Source organism: Trichechus manatus, unplaced genomic scaffold (assembly GCF_000243295.1).
Source record: "Trichechus manatus latirostris isolate Lorelei unplaced genomic scaffold, TriManLat1.0 scaffold00201, whole genome shotgun sequence".
In the NCBI taxonomy this organism is placed as follows: Eukaryota; Metazoa; Chordata; class Mammalia; order Sirenia; family Trichechidae; genus Trichechus; species Trichechus manatus.
The window spans coordinates 169,873-193,703 of NW_004444137.1; the positions used below are offsets into that span (position 1 = coordinate 169,873).

The window sequence follows — 23,831 nt, forward strand, 5'->3', positions numbered from 1 at the left end:
AGGAACCACTATACTCCATCCAGCACAACCTCATGTTAACAACATCTTCAAACTAGGTCATGTTCACAGGTATCAGGGGTCAGGAGTTCAACATCTATTTTGGGGGAAAAACAATCCAATCTATAAAAAACAAACCAAACTCATTGCTGCCCAGTCGATTCCGACTCATAGCGACTCTGTAGGACAAAGTAGAACTGCCCCGTAGGATTTGCAAGGTTGTAAATCTTTACGGAAGCTGACTGCCATATCTTTCTCCCCCAGAGCACCTGTTGGGTTTGAACTGTGGACCTTTCCGTTAGTAGCCAAATACTTAACTACTGCGCCACCAGGGCTCCTCTATCCAGTCTCTAATACTCCCTTAATGGAGACAAAGAGGGTTCATGACAGCTGCAGGGAAACGCTTCAAAAATGGAACCCAAGCACCTAACTTACTAGAAGCCTTACTACTACCCAAGGAATTAGCTATTCTCAAAATCGGAGCTTACACTAGTACCCAGAACCCCAGAAGCTAAAGGAAACTCTTTGACAAATATTGAAGATAGCCCCTTTCCACGAAAACTGTCTCTACCACCCACATAACTTCCTCTTGCTTAACCTCCTTTAGAGACAGAAATTTTCTTCAGGAACTTAAAGCACAGCTGCTAGCTCCTGAGGCTGAAAAAACTAATTGGAAACAAGTTTGATGCTTTATCCACTAAGATGGGCTTTGGAGACGCCTAAACGGTCTTTGATCTCTCTTCAGTCTCCCACCTGAAATATAGCGCACAGTCTCCATAAGATTACACATCATGACTAAGAAAACTTTAAAAGCCCCCTCCACAAATATTGGTTGGACAATTCTGTGTTTATGCCTGAGCTATGGCTGAAATTTTAGAACTGAAGTGTTAAATGAGAAAAAATGGAGTCACGTGGTTGACAAAATGGCTTAGGCAGTCGAATGGGCAACGTTCCTTAGACTTGTTTTACTAAAACTTAAGCCTAGCTTTCCTACAAACCAGGCCACCATCGTTGACAGATGAAATCCTGATAGCATTTCAACAGTAAATTGTATAAGCCAATCAGAAATAAGTTTCTTTTGCTTCTGTGTTTTGTCAATAAAAAGCCAATCACTGCTGATGCTTGGCCGAGTACCTTTCCATACCGGGTTTGGTGCTACTCAATCTGTGAATCTTCTGTCCCAGTAAACTTAATCTAATAGATTGTGTGTTTTTTTTTTAATTGACTCTATTTCTTCGGAATGTTTTGTCATCAGAAGTGGGGTTCTGAAGAAGACCCCGGTGATCCCCAAGGACTCCACAGAAGCACGCATTGGTACCTGCAAAGCTGTTCGAGCTTTCTGTTTCCTCATTGTTTGTGGAGGTTGTCCAGAAGTTTCCTCTCAGATCCATACTCTGCTAATTTTCCATTCTGAGTTTTCTAAGCTTTATCCGGGACTACGGCAGACTGGGTCTGGCCCTCTAGAGGAGCTAGGTTCATTTAAGTCTTTTTGTTACTTCCAGGTTAGACATGGGATCCTGGGGATCCAAAGAAATCTGGCAAACGTCATGGTTAAATATGGATGAAACCGACTAAGGACAGTTTAGAACTGCTGTGGCCATTATGGGGAAATTTTTAGATAGATAAGTTAAACCATCACAGAGGAGCCCTCAAGAAAGGTGGCATTCTTTGATTGATATTTAGAAGCCTCCAAACACTCAGGGGACTGATCAGTTGCCTCTCAAAAAATGCTTAGTAAACCCGACGGATGCGACACTGACTGCCCCGCTGCCTCTTTAGCTTGCCTTACCCATTTACTCTTTGCCTAGCTCGCCTGATTCTGAGTCTCTTCTGGCTGAAATTCCTTTTTCATCCATCTCTGAAGCCCCCTCTTCCTTTGACCTCATCCCATCTCAAAAGATGCTTTTCAAGGTTAAACCAGCTACTCCTGATAGGACCTGGAAGCCTGAGCAGACTTTTGATGCCTCCTGGTTAAGAGTAAAATTACAAAGTACTGTAGAAGAATTTCCCAAACCTAGGGAGGACCCTTAAAAAAAAAAAAAATTCACTAAGAAATTTAGGATTCTAATTGGATGCAATCAGGGTACTGGAAAAAGATTATAAATAATAATAATAAAAATTAGAAAGAATAGATTCAAAAGGGAAAAAATCCCAATTATGAAGGAGGCTGCTCCCCCAGTACTTACATGCTCCCAGCCATTCAAAACTGACAGGGCTCTGGGGAAGATCTTTGCAGGCTGCAGGCATTGCTCCAGCTAGACCAAAATGGGGAAACAAATCTCAAAGTTAATGGGGAGACTTGACAGTTTTTGACCAACACTGAAGCCACCATGTCAGCATTAAACCCCACTTTATTAAACCAGATTCTTCACCGGGGTCAACACAAATGACAAATTGTTGGGGTATTTAAACAGATTCGAGATGTCCGAAAGTCTGAATCCATTCAGGTCCAACTAGGACTCACGACGGAACACCGTTCTCTAAGACAAGAACAGGCTTCCTCAGAGGGACATTCTTGGAAATTGCAGGATTGTCATTTAAGCCTAAAAACTGAACTCTAGGAGGTTCGAGACATTTGCCCAGTTCTACCAGAGGCCTTAAAATTTCCAATGGTGAAAATTTTACATCATCTTACCCACCATGGAGTAGATAAAATGATTCAGATTGTGACCAAGTATTGGTGGGGTGATTGCTCTCAAGCAGCGCAGCAAGTTTATTTCACAAACGTATTTGTTTTTAAAAAAAAATGGACCGAACATATTAGAGGTAATTTGGAATTTTACTAGATACTTTTGGAATCTTTTTAAATAAAAATTGATTCATTTGAAAACTACACTGGTAAAAGCATTGATTGTTTATTTTGGTTGATAAAACAAGTCTTTGAAAAGACAAAACTTATCCTAAATTGCTTCTCTAAAAGATTCTTTAAAAAGCAGGCAGAAGATAGGGTTATGAAAATGTGATTTTTTTCCTACCTCCAGACAGTATTATCAAATTAGATTATAATATTCCTTCAAAGAGCTTTATTATGATTGGTTTATGATAAATAAATGCTTATATACATTCAGTAGTCCTAATATTCCCAGGAATTAATGAAACTGAATTTATTCTGACCAAATTTTTTGTTTTGTAGTATGTCTACTTAAAAGCAATTTCCAGCATCTTTTTAAGTTACTCAGGCTACATTGAGCATACGGGGTGTGTTTCATTACGGGAATACAAGGTAATTTTGTCATAAAGTAAAAAAAAAATTGATAGTTCCAGAATGAGAAAAAGGGAAGCATAGGACAAATCTAGATGGAAAAAAGTTAAAAAGTTAGCAAAGATTTGATAAGTTTATCTCCAAAGAAAGGTTATGTTAAAGAAGGGAAAGCTAAACTACTTGCAAGTAGAGTAGTGAGTCAAGGGATCTCGCCCAAATGGGTGGAAATCTTTTAAAGATATTAAAAAATTAAGGTAAGTAAGGTGGACATTGAGCTTAAAGGAAGAAAAATGTAGTCTAAATACAGTTATCAGAAATTGGGTAGATCCTCAGCATGAATAATAAACAAGCACTCTCTATTGTAGAGGAATTTTTTAAAAATTAAAAGATAAAAATCATCATAAAAACCCCAAATTAGGAACTGTTCCACCCCCAGCCAGAGAACTAGGTTCATGTCCATATCAGTGAATAAAATGATCAGGTGGAGTAAAGACATTTTTTACTCCAAAATGAGTCAATAAAATTTTTAAAGCATTAAGGTTAGATCAGGAAAAATGTGGGAAATGGTAAAAGTTTGAATGAAGACTTAGAATAGCTAAACAAACTTTATTTCAACAGTAATTATGTGCTATAGCGTATAGGCTTAGTAAAAATAATTTCAAGATCTTTAGGTAATTTACTGATATTAAATTGAGTTCGTGGATATTCATTATAATTTCAGTTCATATATTTTTGCTTTTTATGCCACAGAGAGGACATATACTTGGGTCTGCTAATGAATGTGTTCATTTTTTGCCACTTAATATGTGGTGCTATAAGAGATATGTGACAAAATTTAGAAGGTTTATGAAAAAGAGAATTTATTTCATGTGGTCAAAGTTTTTAATCTGTCATGGCTAAAGTTTGATGGGTTAATTTACGACGTTTTAAAAGGCTTTAGTATCAAAGAGCATAAAAAATTGGGTTTCTTGATGTTAAAATGACAATATTGTCTCTAATTACTGGACTGAAGACTTCATTTTTTCCTCTGTGTAATCTGCCTGGAAGGCAGATTCTGTGTCTCATTAGCATAAAGTGAGTTCACGTTGACTTTTATGTCCTTGACTAAGAAAACCAAACCTAGTGGCTGTTGAAAAACCTAAGGCTTTTATTTTTAAAATCTTTTATTGTCACTTGTGTTAAATAGCTATCTAAGTATTGTTTCTCAGTGATCTGATAACTTTGAAACTTCATGAAAAAGATTTGCTTCTAGCTTTATATGAGAAAATTGCTAGAAATAATAAACGCTCATTTAATGTGTTGTCAAATCAAGATAAATGTCTAATTTTCTTTGGGTTAAAAATTTGTGAGTGTCAATGTTTTTTATGTTTTGCCTGATGTTAGACAACAAGATTTTTAACTAACTTGGTTTAGCTAACTTGGTTTCAGCTTTAACTGAGAATTCACAGTTTAGCTATGAAGTTTTACTAATATTCAGATGTTTAGAGACTTGATAATCTTGGTAACTCTTGGTGTGCTATTACGTCTCAGGATTATTATACGTTATATCTGAAGTTCTTTGAAAATAGGGCTAATCATTATGTTTAGAGATATTCTGTCTAAAGATTTTTTTTTAACTGACTTTATTTTGCTTTGCATTATTTTGTAATGAATTCTCTTCAGGCTTTTTTATTAGTGGCAGTAAGTTAATCATCACCATTTTTACGTGTTGTCATCTGCAGATACTTTTGATTTTGCTTACTCCTGGAATATTAAAAAAACAAACAGAAAACATCAGAAACTTATGGAAAGGACCCTACCAACTATTTCTGATCACCCACTGTGCAGCTAAACTCGACGGAGTCAAACCTTGAGTCCACATCTCTCAAGTCAAACAAGCCCCTCCACCTACCTGGACCACAACACTGATAGGTAACCTCAAGATAAAACTTTCTCAAGGTCATCCAGAAGAAAGATGTAGAAAGCTTTCCCAAGACCAATGGAACAAGTAACCCAATAGACTTTTTAAACATTCTTTTGATAATGAATAAGTTAATTGTACTTGTCTGCTTGTTCTCACTTGTATTTAAATCCCAAATATAGAAAGACAATGTTTTTGTTAGATTAGACCAGGCAGTAGCTTCAGCAGAAATTTTGACAGCTCGTTGGGTTTGCCTCCCTTCTCCCATTCAGTACATTCTAATTCAGACCCTTTAGCTTTATCTGTCCTCAATTACACTGGAATACAGAATGCCACTGTCAACTCAACTATTTAAGTAACTCACGGAATTTGAGTTAGACTCTGGCATCCTCCAAATGCCAAATATGATTTAACTGCTCCTTTCTATAATATCACTAACATGAAAAACATAACCAATAACTGTTCTGAATACTTAGAATCAAATGGAGCAATTGGTGCAACAGGGACCAATTATAAAGATTGGGCCTCATTGGAATGTATGTATTCTAACGGAACTCTCAACCGTTTAGATTTTGCCAGATTTGGGAACCAGGAGCTTTGATTTCCTAGTTGAAAATTGTCCTTCTGGGAAAAAATCTAAGCTTTATGAAAGGGACACTTTCGTCTGTCAGGAGTTCCTCCATCCTCATGACTGGGGAAGACTGTATATTGGCAATCATTCTTTTTGTGAAAATTGGTTAATTCAGGAAAATAATATCATTCCCTATAGTGAATCTTTTAATAATGTCACCAGAGCAGGTGTCCTCTGTGCACCCAAAGGCTATGTTTTTCTTTGTGGGGGACCTAACTGGTATAAAAATTATGAAACTCTTCAGAACTCAGATGACGGCTGGGCCCTCCAATGCCTGGATGCTTGGAAAACGTCAGGAGGCTGCACTCTTGGAACCCTTGGAATACTACTACAACTCCACTCACACAAAGAAAATATACATTGGACTACCACCCTAAATTTTTTTTAAAAGAATTAGAAACAAATGAGATGTCTTGCCAGCAAGTGTTAACCCCACAGCCTTCGCTTCTTTGTTATGTCCTTACTTCCCTGGCTGGGACTCAGTACAAAAGAAGTATTGATTTGTAACCTGTCTCAAAGTATGGTAGTGATAGTTGACTCCACAGCTGAGGCTATACAAACTCAACAGAAGTCTCTCAACTCTTTAACTAGGGTGGTACTAGATAACAGAATTGCTCTAGATATCCTTCTGGCCCGACAAGGTGGCATCATTGCGATAGCTAACACTTCTCGTTGCACACAGATAAGTTCCACTGGACAAGATAAACAAGCTGTTACCAAAATCCTACAACAAACACACTGGTTTCACCAAGTAGAATCTCATCCAAACTAGGGATTTAATCTGTTTAGCTGGCTCTCTATTAATGTAGTATCTTGGATGTGTTCTTTAATCTAAACAGAAATTATAACTTTTAATTATGGTTATTGTTTTCTGTGGAATGATCATATGTATTACAAATTGTTTTTCAGGGTGTTTGCAACCAATCTACCAACATTCATTCCCTCCACAGAATAATGCTTCTAGACATTATTTTTACTGTCAGAGACAAAACTGTTTTAGTATCTGACAGTAAAAATAAGCTACGGAGCCTTCACACACTCGACTCAGCTGATGACATTTCTCAAACACACTGTGTTATACCATTAATAAATCAATCACTCCCTCTGCCTCTGGTTAACACTGCCCAGAGCCTTAACTATGGCATGGTGAAGACCTGGAAATAAGAGGCCATTGTCAGACACTGGTCAGTGAAAGCCCATGCAGAAGGCGGCCTGTGAGAAGGGAAAATAAGGGGCCAGTAACTTGGTCAAAGACCTTCTTTGAAGGTCTTGACAGAAGTGGGCACTATTAAATGAAATAGAAACGGGGTCCTGTGGTTGACAAAATGGTATCAGCGTTCAAGAGGACAATGCCCCTAAGACTCGTATTTACTGAAACTGAAGCCTAGCTTTCCTATAAATCTAGCCACCCTTATTGACCAATGAGATTCTGACATCACTTCCACCTTCATTGACCAGTGAAATCCTGACAGTATTTTAATGGTAAATTGTATAAGCCAATCAGAGATAAGTTTCTTTTACTTCCAAGTTTTGTCAATAAAAAGCCAGTCACTGCTGATACTTGGCAGAGTACTTTTTCATATTCTGCTTAGTACTACCCAACTTGTGACTCTTCTGCCCAAATACACCTCATCTAATAGAAAAATTTTATTATTGACTCAGTTTCTTTTGACAGTAGCTATAAGCTCTCTGTTTGTGTCTGTATGTATGTTTGTATGTCTGTGAGCGTATAATATTTTGCTCCCTCCAGATGGTATTACCAAATTAGATTACAAAATTCCTTTAAGAGTCTCTATTCCTATTGGCTTAGAAATAAACAAGCACTTATACAAACTGAATATTCCTAAAATTCCCAGAGATAAGGAAATTGAACTTCCAATACTCTTATTATACATTTAAGAAAGCATTCTTATAGAAACTAAAACAAATGTTTAAAAACTTCAATTTCATATAATTTAGGTAAATCTTTGGCAAATTAGCCTAGTTTAATATTGCTGGTTTAATAAAAAACAGCTATGTCTTTTGAGTTATCAGTGTGAAGTGTAATATAGGTACATATTTTTATTCCACTTGGGTACGTTTTTTCTAAACTTAAATGGATTTTGTGACCAAATAAGCTAGCATTACATTAGATGTTTAAGATTATGAAAAATGCATATGTATGCTTAACCAATTTGAATTGTTCTTATTAACTTTATTTCAACAGTAATTATGATTTGTAGTATGAAGGTAGTTTTTAAGATCTTTTAGGTAACTTAAACCCTTGGAGTTATGCTCAATTGAATTAATGAATGGCTATTTATTAGATATGTAGATCATTTCTAAATAATATAGAATACTAAATCATTAATTACTAAGCATAAATTTAAGTTTACATACTTCTTGTCTTTGATTTTTTAAATGATACCAAGAGGCTGTATATATTTGGGTCTGTCAATAAATGTGTTCATTTTTTTGCCAAATTAGATGCAATATCCACTCTTTTGGAAAATACAGTTAATCATTATAGCTATAGATATTTTCATTTTGTCTAGAACTTTTTGGATTGACTTCATTGCATTTTGCATGCCTCAGAAACAACCAAATTTCCTGGTCAGTTGTAGTATTCTTGTAATGAACTCTCATTAGTTCTTTCACTTTTGAAAATTATCAGTAATAAAGTCAACCACAGACATTTTAAGCCTTTTGTCAACTACAGATATTTTGTTTGTTTTACTCTGACGCTCCCCTAAAAGCATTTGCCATCAGCTATAGGCCACTATGAGTCGTAATCGACTCAAAAGGAGCACGTTTGTTTTTTTGGTTTACAGGCCAGAGTGTTTGATATTCAAAGAAGGACTGTCTCCGAGCCCTTTGGGAAAGGACTATGCCAGGTACTCTTAGACACAGGCTTCCTATGGAATCTCCTAAACAACTTTGAGACCAAGCCAGCTGACTGAGGCAGGATTTCCCAAATTCTAGTTGAGAAGCAGATGGGTTCATGAGGCTGCTAAGCTAACACTGAGCACAACAAGTATTAATTACTTAGAACTGACTAAACTGATAAGATGATTGTGGTTTTTGTAGGGAATATGTGTCTCATGGGGATTTCATTTTAAAGTAAGCCTAGAAATGCTTAGGTTTATCATGCATAAACTAAGTCTGTTGCAAGGTAGTCATGGCACAGCACACAGGTAAGAGCCCAAGACATTCACTTAGACCTGGTGAATCAGGGTAGGGTAGAGTTAGTCCCATAATGAAAGTCCAGATCTTCAGCTTTCAGGCATGGTCTCAGGAGGAAAGCTTGACTAATGGCTCATCTTCAATGGAGGTCCCTTGGAGCTGGGGTCCAAGGCTGGTGGTGGTGAGCAGAGTCTCCAACAGAGCCTCCGGCAGTCTCAGTCTTCAGAGAAAGTCAGAGAATTGATTGATAGTCATTCTGCCTCTACCTTGCTCTCCCTGGAAGGGCAAACGCCTGGGGGCTTTACGTGGTTTAGTCCCTCTGATCTTACTTGATAAGGGTCTTTATCATGGGGTGTCCAACTCACACTGCATTATGGTAACTCCCATCATAGGTTCAGGATCAGGGATGCACATTTGGGGTGTCTAACATAGATAAACTAAGGGCTATGTCACATTATACCACAGCAAAACAGTCATCTACAACCAGGTATTTGCTTATAAGATTAGAAGTTGTTTATGCCAAAGAAGTTGACTGTCTGGGATTGTTTACAACTTAGCTTAAATGCTCAAATCACACATTACATGTTCCACGCATACGTGATTTGGGATCACTACATTATAGGCATACAACACGACATTGTTGATTTTTTTTAAATAATATTTTATTGTGTTTGTGATGAAGGTTCACAGGCCAGTTTAGGTTCCCATTTCTACACAAATTGTTCTGTCATATCAGCTCCATTCTTCACATTCTCATTATTTCCGTTCTGCACTGTTGATGTTTTAATATTGTGTTTTCTGGATCTATGAAAGCCCTTTCTATTCTCTCTTAAGCTATCTACAACTCATAACAATTTAGTAGAGTATGCTTTGGTAAACAAAAATGAAATATTTATCTTTTTCTCCCTGCATGATCCCTCCAGAATTTGAAAATTCTTATTGAGTATTCTTATTTTTATAAAAATAACAATGTAATTATTTGCAAAGAAGCCCTTGGTGGCACGGTGTTTAAGTGCTTGCCTGATAACCAAAAGGTCATTGGTTCAAACCCACCAGCTGCTCCCCAGGAGAAAGGTGCGGCAGTCTGCTTCCATAAAGATTTACAGCCTTGAAAACCCTATGAGGCAACTCCACTTTTGTCCTATAGGGTCGCTGTAAGTCGGAATTCGACTCGATGGCAATGGGCAATTATTTGTGTAGGTTTAAAAAGAATCTATCTTTCTTGTTAACAGGACATAATTGAAAATATTGGTTATCAAATCAAGGCTTTGACTAAAACTTCATGTTTGAGAATGATACAGAATCAGAGATGACTTGACACTTTTAAGAAAATAAGGTTTTCTTTATGGAGCCAATGTTTACAAAGCCCTCTTGGGAAAACTGGCCTGGTATTTGACTTACAGCGTTCCCAGCCTTAAAGGTGATTAAGGAAGGTCATTTCTTGGCAGGCCCAGGAACCTCAGGATATTTTGAAGACCTCAAGAAGAGAGGAATTCACCCACATTTATAAGTGTTGCAGGTGAAATTTGATGCTGAGTTCCTGGCTTGGCTTTCTAACTTCAAGAGACTTTTAAAAAGTCCAATTTGAATTTCTTAGGTAAACTTGCAGCTAAGCAAGCTTAATACCTAAATGGTAAATTACCAGTTTTGCTGCACTTATGTAAGTAATCAAGCCAAATCTAATGAGACCAGATTTATTTTATGATCAATAATCTTTCTTTGAGATTATCTTTGACCAAAAGAGAGTGGTAGTGATTGCACAGAGAAATTTTGCATTTCAACTCTTAATTAAAGCACAGCTAATCAGATGCACACTCTGTTCTTTGTCTTTGAGCTGTTTTGCACTTCTTTGTAAACTGCAGGTAACTCATGGACATGCATACTCTGTCTTATCAGGCCTAGATTTAATTGACTTCCTCTCTCACTGTGGAAAAATCATTTGGGTACCAATCTGTAGATTGGACAGGATCCTCTTAGCTTACACAAATTGTCAACTCTTACAAAATTTTCATCTACTCTGAGCTTCTTTAGTATCTGGCTACAATCCTGCAAAACTAATGTTTCCAACTTTTCTCCCTCCTTCCTGACTTGGCATCACCAAGAACTAAAATTGACTGCCCAAATCCCTATTGGGACTTTATGTTGCCTTGTAGATGGCCTTTTCTCCCCGGATCTAAGGAAGCACTGGGAGCTAAGGCCAGAGGTTGATATATACCTCGAAGGACTCACTACTGCAGAAGATCATGCGTGGGCCAGATGTTTCCCTGGACACCCAACTGTGTGGGCCACTGAGAAAGTCCGGTGACATTTGAGTGATCCATGCCCTTATGTGAGAGGTAACCAAGACTGTGGACATCGTCTCCAAGAGCATCGACCTCCTCTCAGCTGCAAAAAACTCAAGGAGCACCAATCTCTCAGATTCCACTGGATTAGGGGTTCAATCACTGTCTCATTACCTTAAGAGAACATTTCATATTAATATTTCTTTTTCATTTCAGGCCTCCCTCTTGTAAGATGCCTAGGACCCTGAAACAACTAACTGAGGTTGGCCACCACCTCTCAGCAGATGGTTCAAACGATTTTGCAGGAGCAAGGCCAACAAGCATCCCCAAGAGACTATTTCTTAGCCCTTGCTTTGTCCCACTCAGGAGCCTCTGTGTTGTTCAGCAAGAATGATATTCATTCATCTTGAACAAAAGCAGTGAATGACAACGTTGACTTTAACTGGGCCTGGCACTCCCAGAAAACAGGAAAAGTTAAGAAATCTCCCCACCTTTTGTTTTCCAAAATCCCCCCACCCCTTTCTGTTCCCAGAAACAGCTTACTCTGAAGAACCACCCTTCCCCATATGATTTCCATAAGACTCATTGTCCAGTCTTTCTCTTGACTCCCATCAGACCCGCAGATGACTTTCTTGTGTACCTGTAGCAAGGTAAAAGGCAGACCTTTGGAGAAAGATCCTTGGGAGAACAGAACCTTTGACTGAATCTGTTGCAACGCCAAATACAAACCCTCCAACTTTCTGTTCCTTGTCTCCTAAATGATTAGCTGAGATTAGAACTGTTTGTCCACCTGAAACTAGCTAAACACAGAGATAAACATTTCCTATTCAGTTAACTGACTGAGACTTCTGATTACAAAACAATCCCAACTGTAACTTGTCCGCTCCACCCTATAAAAAGTCTAGGGCAAAACCACCCTGCTGAAACACTCAGATCTGTGGATCTGTGGTGCTCTTCTTTTTGCAATGACTTGAATAAAATCAATCTCCATGGCTATTTGAGTTTTATCTTTGACAACATGGATAAAGGAACACTTATTCAATAAACTTGTATGGGCATATTCTAGAATTTACATTCGTGGAGTACACATAACAATAGTGAAAGCTGGATTGGGGTCCTGAAAAGAACTGGATTACTACTGCACGTGTAAATAGAAATTGAAAATGAAATAATCTTCCCTGGTGCAAAAAGGGAAATATCCCCCCTCCCTTTTCTTAGAGTATTTCCTTTAGAAAACTTCTAATTATCATTTTTTTCTCTGCCTCTTTGAGATGTATGTGAGTATTTTAAAAGGAAAGAGGTCCCATTTTACAACTCACGAATGTTTCCTCAAGGACTTGGGATCCAGATCTTTGAAATGTAGTCATCTAGGAGGACAGTTTCCCTATCTCCCAGTTTCTGTGGGACAGTCGGAGCCTAACTTTAGCTGGCACCTGGCTCCAAGCTGCAAACCTATATGCTGTCGTAAAGACATGAGAAATTTATTTTTCTTTGGATAAAGGCAATTAGCAAACACAAATGCCCCCCCACCAATTACCAGGTGAATTTAGAATGAACTATGTGTGTCAATTTGTCACACTATGGTGGCTTGCGTGTTGCTACGATGATGAAGGCTATGCCACTGGTACTTCAAATACTAGCAGGGTTGCCCATGGTGGACAGGTTTCAGTGGAGCTTCCAGACCAAGTCAGACTAGGAAAAAGTCTGGCGACCAACTTCCAAAAATTAGCCAATGAAAATCTTATGTATCACAACAGAACGTTCTCCAACTCGCTTGCTTTGGACACATCCTCAGGAGGGATCCATCACTAGAGCAGGGCATCTTGTTTGGTGAAGTACAGGGCTAATGAGGGTGAGGGAGCCCCTCAGTGAGATGGATTGGCACAACAGCCACAATGATGTACTTGAACATGCTGGCTGAACGTGAGGATGATGCAGGACCGGGCAAGGTTTCATTCTATTGTACATAAGGTCTCCATGAGCTGGAGTCAACTCAACGGCAGGCAGGTTTCTCCACTCTAAGGACCATTTTTCCCTCTCCAGTCTCTACTAGTGAGAAGCCAGTCAGCAAGTCCAGTCCACACTCAAGGGGAGGGAAATTAAATGCCAACTCTTGGAGGGACGAATATCTATATACATTAGTTGTAATTCTTCTGTAAGGGAGATTTGTCTTCTACCTTCTATTTATTTTTACGGTTAATCATTTATTTATAGTAGTATGGACTCCTGGATATTTATTTTATTCTTTGGGTTATAATCTAGTACTAGGTAATTTGTTTTGTTGCTCAAATTTGTTAACATTTTCTAGTTTAATCTTTGCTCGGGCTTGTATGTCACTCAGTCTGCATCTACCCTAGATAAACAAATGTTGAGTTCCTGTTTGTCCCTGAATATATCTTTTCTTCTCTAGATTTGGGGTCCGTTATTTGTCCTGTGACCTTGGTTCTCTGGTGGATTCAAGAAAAGTCATTAATTTGCAGCAATGCTCTCTCCTTCTTTGAACTCAACTGTTAAAGTTCTGATAACTGTCAGAAGCATCTTTCCAAATAGCCACAAAATATCCCTCAGAAAAACCCCCTGGTTAAAGCATGATCCAAGAGCTCACATGAGATAAAAATCAAACCAAATCCCTTGCCATCGACTCAATTCACACTCATAGTGACCCTGTAAGACAGAGTAGAACTGCCCCATGGGGTTTCCAAGGTGGATTCAAACTGCTGGCCTTTTGGTTAGCAGCCAAGCTCTTAACCACTGTGCCACCAGGGCTCACGTGACATAATAGATGTTTCAATTACAATATAATTTCTGACTCATTAGTTCTACATGCTTTGAGTTTTTTAATCCATCCTGGTGCCACTAAAGAAAATAGGAATAGAGAAGTTATTTCTTCATGTCAATTCCATTTTCTCTCTTTGCATCACTTCCATTTTTCCCTCATCAAGACAGAACCTCTAACACACATGGAGACCACGGCTCCTTGCTTGTTTTAAATCTGCTCCATTCATCATGCTTTCTTGCCTTACAGCAATATGTTTACTCCATGTTCTGCCCTCAGTAGAGAACACAGTAAATTATCTAAAACAGAAAGCTCACATTATTCCCACAAAGTACAGCAAACAAGCAGGGGAGTGTTTGTGCTACATCACCATCAAGCAGCCCTCACACAGATGGGTAATGGTAAAAATCAACAGTAATGAAAAATGGAGGATGTCTGTTTTTTTTTTTTGTTTTGTTTTAATGGGCATTCCTCCCAGGTTCTCAGAAAGAAATGCAACACACATTCAGGACCTGAGAAGGTTGAAGGGTTGAAAGAAACAGGTCACGGGTATCTGAGCAGAGTAAACATAATGCCATATCATAGACTCAAGCAATTACCTGGAGAAAAAAACCCATAGCTTAATGCACCATGAATAGATGTGGAGAAAGTAGCATGAAAATGTGGCAGCTCGTATGATTAAATGCTATCAAGATGTAGTTTTGATAGGAGACCAATGACATGTAAACTGTAAAAAGCTCTCTTCATCTTCCTCTCAAGAGAACATTAGAAAGATATTCATTTCTATGGAACATACTATCTGAATGCAACCGATGGTCTGTTGGCCCCTTGAATTAATAGGAAACTTACTGTTGCTGAAGATTCAAATTATCTGTCAAAAAAAAAAAAAGAGTAAAAACTTAATATGCACAATTTATAACATTAAGTATTTATAAAAGAAAGTTAGGTTCTACTACTGGGTTGATGAAAGAAAAAAAAAACATATGTGGGAAAACGAGTTGGGGACAGAGGAGAGCCTGAGAGTAAAAATCTGTGAAACAGCCAAGATTCCTGGGATAACTTCAGACTTAGAAAAGCCATGAGATTGGGGGTGCTTTAGCATAAATCTCTAAGGGATAAAGGGGATCAGGTTGCAGGTTCACAGGCGTAATGAATAGAAAATTGCACCGAAGGTCTACTAAGACAGGAGGAGAAGGTGGAGTTCAAAGGCCCAGAGAAAGGTAGAAAGTTCTAGAAGGCCCAAAAGAGAGGAGGGATATACGGGCTGGATGGTGACGGGAGGGGCTGTGGGTCAGCCTCCTCTTGCTGTCCCCTGCCCCACCCTCAGGAGCCCTTTGTGAGGAGGCTACAGCTCTGTGACGCAGCCCTGGATTTACAGGCCCGACTGTGCTCAAGGTGCTCAGTTGCCTAAGAGCAACAGTGCGTTTCAGATAATGGTGGATTATCCCTATCCTCTGAAAAGGGCTAACCCTGCAGAGCTGAACTCCCGCTGCACTTCCTGGGCCACTGATATCTTCGTGGTCATTCTGTGTGCATTGGGGCTCTTCCTTCTGTTACTCCCCTATCTCCTCCAGGGTAATCCACCCTTACAACCACCTAAGAAAACTATAAACATCGAGACGGTAAGGAACTCTCAGCCCAGCCCCAATATTGATTCTCCCTCTTTTTTTTTTTTTTTTTTCCTTCCTATTTCCATTTTCTAAATCAAGTAGAGAGATTCCTGAGATGGGAAACTTCAGAAAAATAGAACATCAGCCTTCTAGAGACAGACAGGGCAGGCCAGGGGCTAGAGCAGGCATCAGGATTTCTATCTGAAGATCTCAGACCATCTGTCTGGGTGTAATAGAGGGCTTCAGGGAAAAATACCAAACAAAGTGACTCTGAGGCCAAGGACTGGATTACTGAGAGTCTGGCATCCCTGCCGGAGGACAGAGCCCACAGCCCTGGTTCATCAGCTGCCTTCCATGGCAGGTGTCTCTGGGCGAAGTTCTCCCTTGTGTCTGGGCTAATTTAGAAAGCGGTGCTGAACACCTGAGAGCCTCTGATCAGGGGCCAGAGCCGAACTCTGACCTCCAAAAGCCTAATCCTACCTGACAAAACACAGAGGCATCCGTATGTCTGCGAGTCTGTGCCCTTCTTGAGCAGAAGAACGGTCACTGAAGAAATCCTGGCTAGATCTCACATAGAAAATCCTTCACTGAGTTGTTCAAAGAAGGAAAGCAAAATGTTTTCATCCACTGTAAGAATGAATGAAAGGGAAAAACACAGAACTCCATTAACTAAATGTAGAAAGTCATTTGATTTTCATAAATACCGAATGTCAGCATCTTGGACAAACGATCAGGTACAGAATTGGGTCTCAGCCCCGCATTCTTTTCTTGTATCTCAGCCTCAAGTCGAGACGAGGAAGAGGAACAGGAAGAACAACAGTGACACTCTAAAAGGTAAGATTCTGCCCACTCAACCGAGCTCCCAGGTTAACCCTAACCTCTCCTGTCCCTGAGCGCTGGTCCCCGGGCTCGGAGGGTGCCAGTTACTGGAGCACGTCCCTCTCAGGTAACAGCCCCGAGAGGGAGGCTCCTGGGGAGGGAATCAGAACCCGGCTACTTTTCATATTTCGTGCTGGGCCTTCGGGAGGACGAAGCCACGGTGGGCCTCGCAGTGGTGTGGCCAAGCAGGGGGCGGTGTGGGATGTATGACCAGGTAACTGGTGGATCTGGAAATGGAACAACTCCAACCAGGACAAGCTGTTTAACTTTGTCAAGGATCACATTCCTCACTGAGATGTCACAGGGGATAACAGACTGGGAAGCACTTTGTAAATGACAAACCACCTCACACATGAGCCCTCCTCTGAGAGCCAACAATCATGTGACCTTGGGCTCTCAGAGCCTAACCTCCTGATGGTGTCTCCGGAGGGACAGTCCACTCAGCTTCCGGTAACGACGGTGTCCCCTGAGGGACACTCCAATCAGCTTCCGGTAGGGACGGTGTCCTGAGGGGGACAGTCCACTCAGCCTCCTGTAAGGACGGTGTCCCCAGAGGGACATTCCTTTCAGCGTTCGGTAAGGTCCCGTGGCCCTGAGCTTCACTACCATAACCCACTCTCCTGATTTCCAGCTTGCAGAGGTTTCCTAAAAGAACTGCACGAGGCTGTGAGCCTGCTTTCGCTTCTGCGAAAGTGAGTAACCTTTCCCCTTTTCTCCTGTGCCCATCTTCCTACGAAGGGCTCCTGAGTGACCTCAGGGCCGCAGAGCAGATAGGGCTGACTTGGAGGGCGCCTGCGGGTAGGTCAGTGAGAGGAGCCCTTAGAAGAGGGCGAGCAGGAGCCTGGTACCGTCAGGGCGTGGGGGAGGGGCAGGTGACGTCAAGGCGTGGGGAGGGGGAGGGGGACGTCAGGGATTGGGGCGGGGCTTGCCGGGCCTGCGAGGCCCTCCGGGCAATTGCCCGTGGGCTGCGGGTAGGTCAGTGAGAGGAGCCCTTAGAAGAGGGCGAGCAGGAGCCTGGTACCGTCAGGGCATTGGGGCGGGGCTGGTGACGTCAAGGCGTGGGGAGGGGGAGGGGGACGTCAGGGATTGGGGCGGGGCTGGTGACGTCAGGGCGTAGGGGGGTGACGTCAAGGCGTAGGGAGGGGGAGGTGACGTCAAGGCGTGGGGAAGGACGGGGCGTGTCCTGCGGATGTCCCCACCCCTGCCGGGCCTGCGAGGCCCTCCGGGCAATTGCCCGTGGGCTGCAGCTTGATCCTTTGTCTCGTGCAGCCTCCTGGAAGAGCCGCCAAGCAAGGGCAGCTTTCGTCCGCGGAAACGTGGAGAGCCCTCTGGTCCGGTGCGCAGAAGAGCGCCTACTGAAGCCCGCCGTCGGCCGCGTGCGGAGCTGTGTGATGCAGAGCCATGTGCGGAGCCCCCTGCAGAGCAGAAAGATGCGGAGCCAGCCAAAGCTGCTGCCCCCGTGGTGCCACCCTCTGCTGCCACGGTGCCTCCGACCCAGCCCTCTCGTCATCCGGCCTCCACCGCTTCAGCAAGACCTCCGGGAGAGCCATCCGATTTGAAGACGGGGGGCTCTAACCTGACACCTGAGCACCCTTCTAACTGGAAAACCTCCCCGGAGAGGTTTTCAGGTAACTCATATTATTTGGCGTCTTCTGTTCCAACCATGACAGGCCTTGATTGTCCAAGTCGTCCCGTTTCAGCTCTCTCCTGGTGGTGGGCGGTTTCCAAGGCCTTGTTCTTTCCCACCTGCAAACACTGCGAATCCCAGCAAGTGCTTACTTCCCACCACCCATCAAAGGCCTGTTTCTGGGAAGCTCGCACAAACAGGAGCATAGAAGCTGGGAGCCCCTCTTTCCTTAACCCTGACGTCCAGAAGCCCCTGGAAATGGAAAGCGCAAAGAGAATGGAACTGAAGATTAGGAAAGAGAAAGAAAAGGATGAATCGTTTAAAACACACGTGAGCCCAGACTACCACTCAGCCAGTCATGAGCAGACCGCCACAGTCCCCCAGCGGTTCTGGAGCAAACCACAGCAGCTGTCCAGTTCTAAGCAGCTCATATATCACAAGGCCCTGGGGGACCGTTTAAACCAGAAATGTAACCAGTTCTTCTGGGGCCTCCCCTCTCTGCACAGCGAGTCCGTGGGGGCTACTGCCTGGGTCTCCGGGAGCTCTTCCTCACTGCAGTCGCCCTCTGTTTTATTCAGTAGAATTTCTAATGCTTGCCCAGTTCAAGTATCCTCATCGCTCTCCCAGTCCCAGCCTTTGCCCCACCCTGAGGCCCAACCCCACGCACCACCTCTGGCTCCAGTCCTCACCCAGACCCCTCTCCAATTCTCTTTCCCAATTCTGCCACCAGCTTCTACAGGCCAGATCAGGGGCTATGTAATATCTTGCCCTAGTTCCCAAAGTGAAACACAATCTCTCATCTCAACTGAAATGCAACACCTAGAATCACCCTTGGAACAACAACTGACAAGCGGGAGGGCTTTGCCCTCTGTGGCCAAAGGGTCTCAGGGGGCATTTAGTCCTCTCAGTCCCAAGCTTTCCCTGGACAGCAAGGCCTCTGAGGCCCACAAGTCAGACTCCGTCCTTCCTGGGGATGTTCCTAGCAAAACTGAGCTCCAGAAACAACTAGAACAACACATCCGAAAGAGGCTCAGCCAGCACAAGCGGAGCCTGCCCAGCAGGATCCAGGAGTCTCTGGAACTGACAGAGCCTTGGGGAAAATTACGAGGAACAGGTCAGGCGAAGGCCCCGCGTGGACCCTCTCGGCCTCCTGTGTTTATAGGTGAAAGCAACAAGGATGTAAAGAAGATGGGATCCAGGCACCAAGAAAGCTGCCATGTGAGGAGCCCAGGACGTTTCCAGTTACGGAAGGACCTGCGCAAGGGTCTGGGGCAGGTCCCAAAATATGATGTATCCCAGTGCTCAGAAGAATCCCCAGTGAAGGTTCTGCAGACAGGCTCTGAGGAGTTACTCTCAGGGTATAACACGGGAAATTACATACTAAGGAACCCAAATAAGAAACAACTAGAAAACACCCCGGAAGTCGATACGGGCAGAGAGATGGGGCAGATTACCGAGGGCCGGATTCCTGTAGATGTGTGCCGTTCTTGGCTTACTGCCAACCATAGTCTGCCCAAGTCTGATACTCACACAGAAACTGGAAATCCAGTGTCCTCAGAGCATCGGGCACACCGCGTGAATGCCACCCAGGAGTCTTCGTTCCTTAAGCCGGGCACACGGCAGTGGGACCTATCCGTTCAGGCGAGTGAGCCCATGAATCTCAGTTTGAGTGAGAGTCGATCATCACCCCTTTCCCAGAATGAATTTCCCTGCTCAGCTACCCATGAATCTTGGACCAGCTCAAGAGGAGAGTCTGCCAAGTTCTGGGGAGAAAACTCCCAGGCAGGCTGGGAAGAGAAGACAACGGCAAAAAAGTCAGACCCCACCCTGGAGAGTCCTCTCCCTGCCCCCTCACCTGTGGGTAAGGAAGTTCAAAGGACTCTGAGATCGGACTCATCTCATGAGGACCATGGGCCCTCAGAGGCCACTCACAGTGGACAGGAGGGCAGGCAGCCTTTTCAGCCCCTCACACCCAGCATCGTGGGCAGAGCCTGGGAGAGCAGTACTGTCCTGGGGGCCCAGAAAGGCAGCCTAGAGCCGACTCCAAGTCAGTCAGTGGCCAGGAAGGGGCCAGGGGAGGAGAGTGCACGATGTGCCCTAGGAGGCCCCAGCCCTAGTGTAGCAAGGTTGGAGATGAGCTATGAATCCCAGTCTTCAGGGGCCGAGGAGACCAGGGAGATGGTGGTGGTCAAGAGGTCCTCGGAACTACAACTCCAGGACAGAGACATCTTGAGAACAAGTGTGCTGGCAAGATCCCAAAACATAAATGCGGATCTGAGGGGTTGGGGGACTCCAGGGACTAGTAAAAGCCCCCCACCTCCTAGAATGTCTGTTCGAGATCCAGGAAAGACACACCTTAAAGCACAGGTGTTTAATGAGGAAGAGCTCAACATGGAGTTAGAGACAGTGAACCAGCCTCAAGACTGTCCCGTTGACGTGCTCCTTCAGGACTGTGCCACGGAAATGATTCTTCAAGGCTGTGCCACTGATGTGATCCTTGCCTCAGATATCTTGGCTTCTCAGGCCTCTTGCTCCCATCCGAAGCATGTGTCCAGTAGGGACATGCGTTTGAAAATGCTGCATGACTTCATGGTAGCCAGAGGGAGCAGCCTGGGGCAGCAAGACCACAAGATCCCAAAACTTCAGGACCTATGGAAGAGCCAGAGGAAGATTTCTGCCTCCACAGATGAGAGAAAGGATTTTAGGGGGCGCAAACCAAAAGAGCATGAAAAAGGGCTGGCAGGATTGGAGGCCTCCCCAGCTAGTGGGATGAGCCAGCCTGCCCTGGACAAGAGGTCAGTAGAGTGCCTTGACATCAAGTTCCCCCAGCTCCCGGCAGAGAATGGACAGGCTCCTCCAGAAGGCCACTTCAACAGGAGAACGAGGAACTTTATTCTAAGCATTTGCCCCAATAAAAAAGACAAAGGGCAAGATGATCCCCTGCGAGAAGGAAAGGGAACTTCATCCTCTGGCCAGAGCCATGGACCAGTCAAAGGCAAATCAGTGTTTATGGACAGGGGGGCTGCTGAGGTTGAGACACTTTCAAAGGCTGTTGGCCAGATCTTAGTAGAGAAACTTAAGCTTCAGCAAGAATTATATGCCTCGAAGTTAAATCAGCAAACAGAGAAAATCCAGGAAAGTCAGGATCCGGTTGGTGGGGGTCCATCCTACCACAAGTCTCCCTCTTATCCAGAGCACAGGAGAGGAATGAGTGATACAGTCTGCATTCACCGTGGGAACAGATGGACCCATGAGGGGTGCAGAAATCCCTACACCATGGTGAAATTCAAGACCAGTGATCGGGCATTTCCTTCCAGGGGTCCTATGTCCCCAGTCACTTCTTGCCAGCATGGGTCAAGGATGTGGGGTGCTTCAGGCTGCCCTCACCAGTCAACATTCTGCCATCAGAAAGGAGTCTGTTACAGTCAACCAGAAAATGCTTCCCCGGCCTTTTCTTGTAGGAGTGTTCGGCCGATGCAAAGACAACCCATTTATTCTCACGTTAGTACATTCCCTATGTGCTAACACTTCTCCCAGCCAATATGCTTGTTGTTCCGTAATACATACGTTTTTACTCATAAAAGGGTTGTGGCTTCTGTCTGTGCTGTGCTGATGTGTATTGGAGGGGTCAGTGTCTACTTTTCCTGAGTGCCTGCCGTGGCTTCTAGAAGGGATGAGGCCCGGAGGGAGGTTATCAAGATGAAAAAATCCTATGAAGACTCCACCCCAGGATCTGGTTCTTGAACGTTATGCAGCTACAGGGGATGGCCAGGATTTTCCCACATAGCTTCACAGTCACAGAACAGGCATAGCAAGTTTGGGGGGCCGCTCTGGGGGCCTCTTCTCTCCGGGATGAAGACCAAGGAGGTGGGCCCTGCAACCCCCCTCTTAGCTTTCCGATAAAGAAATGTAACACAACACCCTTCCCCTGGCTCTGCCTGTCTCATGCTCCAGAGCAGCCTCAAGGACAGAACTTCCAGCCTTGTGACATGTGGGTGGGGAGCTGCCAGGGAGGGCCCAGATGAAAAGTGTGCCCTCTCAGTGGCCCTGCTCATGGGTTACCAACTTTCCCCTCTGTCTCAGCCCAGAGAGGAAGCAGACGCTCGGGGTGAGTGGTATAGGGTGAGTGTGTGTGGAGAACCACTGACTATCTGGTGCTCTGGGCCTAGGGGGGCGTGCAGGAGAAAAGCAGTATCATTTTTCCAGTAGGATGAGCCAAAGGGAAGGGAGTACCAAGGAAAGCTGCGAGGGAAAGGGCAACACGGAATTTACAGGTTTGAACAAGGAATCTGTACAAATCTTCAAGTAGCACTCAGGTAATTTTCCACCACTTTAGTGGGAACTGGATTCAAGCTGTTGTTAGGTGCCTTCGAGTTAGTTCCGACTCATAGGACAGAATAGAACTGCCCCATAAGGTTTCTAAGGAGCAGCTGGTGGATTTGAACGGCCAACCTTTTTTGGTTAGCAGCCGAGCTCTTAACCACTGCGCCACCAGGGCTCCAGATTCAAGATAGTGGCATGGAAATTGATCCCTGGCCTGGATCAGCTCTTACTACCTCTGATCAAATGAGGTGGCCTAGTTCAGGAGTAGCCTCTGTTCTTTCTCTGCTTCTAACACAGGTTTCCTCTTCCCCTGGCCCCAACCCATACGGGAAAGCAGGAGAGCCCCCCAGAAAGCAGGGAGGTGAAGAGCAATTTCTCTAGAGAAAGTTCTTACACACCTGGCTCCACACCTAGGGCTCTCAGTGTGGCCCAACTCCAGGGGCACCCCTCCCGTGGTGGAGATTTGTGCTCCAGGAGGTGTCATGATATAGCTGATACTGGAGGGCTCCCTGTGACTGCACAACACCAAGTCCTGTCCTCCACATCTCAGTCAGGACGCCAGAGCTGAGTTCTCCCTGCAGCCAGGTGCTACCCTGGGGCCCTGATTGTGAGGCAGCCTCTGGAGTGGGTACAACAGTGGGGGCAGAGCCTGCACCTGCAGGAGGGGCCAGGGGCCTCTGAGCAGAGAGCTGCATGAGCCCTCGGAAGGTGAGAAGAAAGTCCAGGGCGTGCCTGGCTGACACTGAGGTAAGTTCTGGACCAACTGCTGCTGATCCCCACTGTTCCTGCCAGAGAAGTGCACAGATGGGGCGACTGACGGAACAGAGAGAAGACTGAAAGGAGCAAGTCCCTTCCCTTTCTCCTGCCCCCTGATCTTCCCATCATGTGCAGTAAGCTCAGAAATGAAGAGATCCACTTGGAGATCTCACAGAAAGATCTCCACAGAGACCTCACAATGACCCACAAAGAAACGTCAAAGAGAGACCTCACAGACTTGGAGACCTCTCACCATCAACTCAGACCTCTTGTAAACCTCCCACAGTGACCTCTCGCAGACAGACCTCACACAGAGAGCCACACTGACCACAGAGAGACTTCCCACAGACACCTCGCACAGAGAACTCTCATAAAGCTCTCCCACAGAGGCCTCCCACACAGACCTTCCAAAAACACCCAACACAGAGACCTTTGGTGACCTTACAGACACCAGACAGACCTCACTGGCAGACCTCAGAGAGACCTCCTCCAGAGACCTCTCACAGAGATCTTACACAGCCACCTCTCACAGATAGACCTCAGAGAGAGACCTTTTACAGGGTCCTCTTGACAAGCCTCCCACAAATAGACCATTCATAGAAAGATGTCCCACAGAGAACTCTATAGAGACGTCTCACAGAAAGACCTCCCAAAGAGGCCTTGCATAGAGATATAACACAGAGATC

At 43.9% G+C, this 23,831-nt stretch overlaps 1 protein-coding gene across 1 annotated transcript; it reads left to right on the plus strand.

Annotated features, from left to right (window-relative positions):
- Positions 1-15,383: 15,383 nt before the first annotated feature.
- Positions 15,384-22,770, plus strand: LOC101350758 (spermatogenesis-associated protein 31E1). The gene is made up of 5 exons (XM_012558957.1): positions 15,384-15,572; positions 16,340-16,394; positions 17,071-17,131; positions 17,709-21,216; positions 22,687-22,770. Exons 1-5 carry the CDS (start codon positions 15,384-15,386, stop codon positions 22,768-22,770), a joined length of 3,897 nt encoding a protein of 1,298 aa, XP_012414411.1.
- The last annotated feature ends 1,061 nt before the right edge of the window (positions 22,771-23,831 follow it).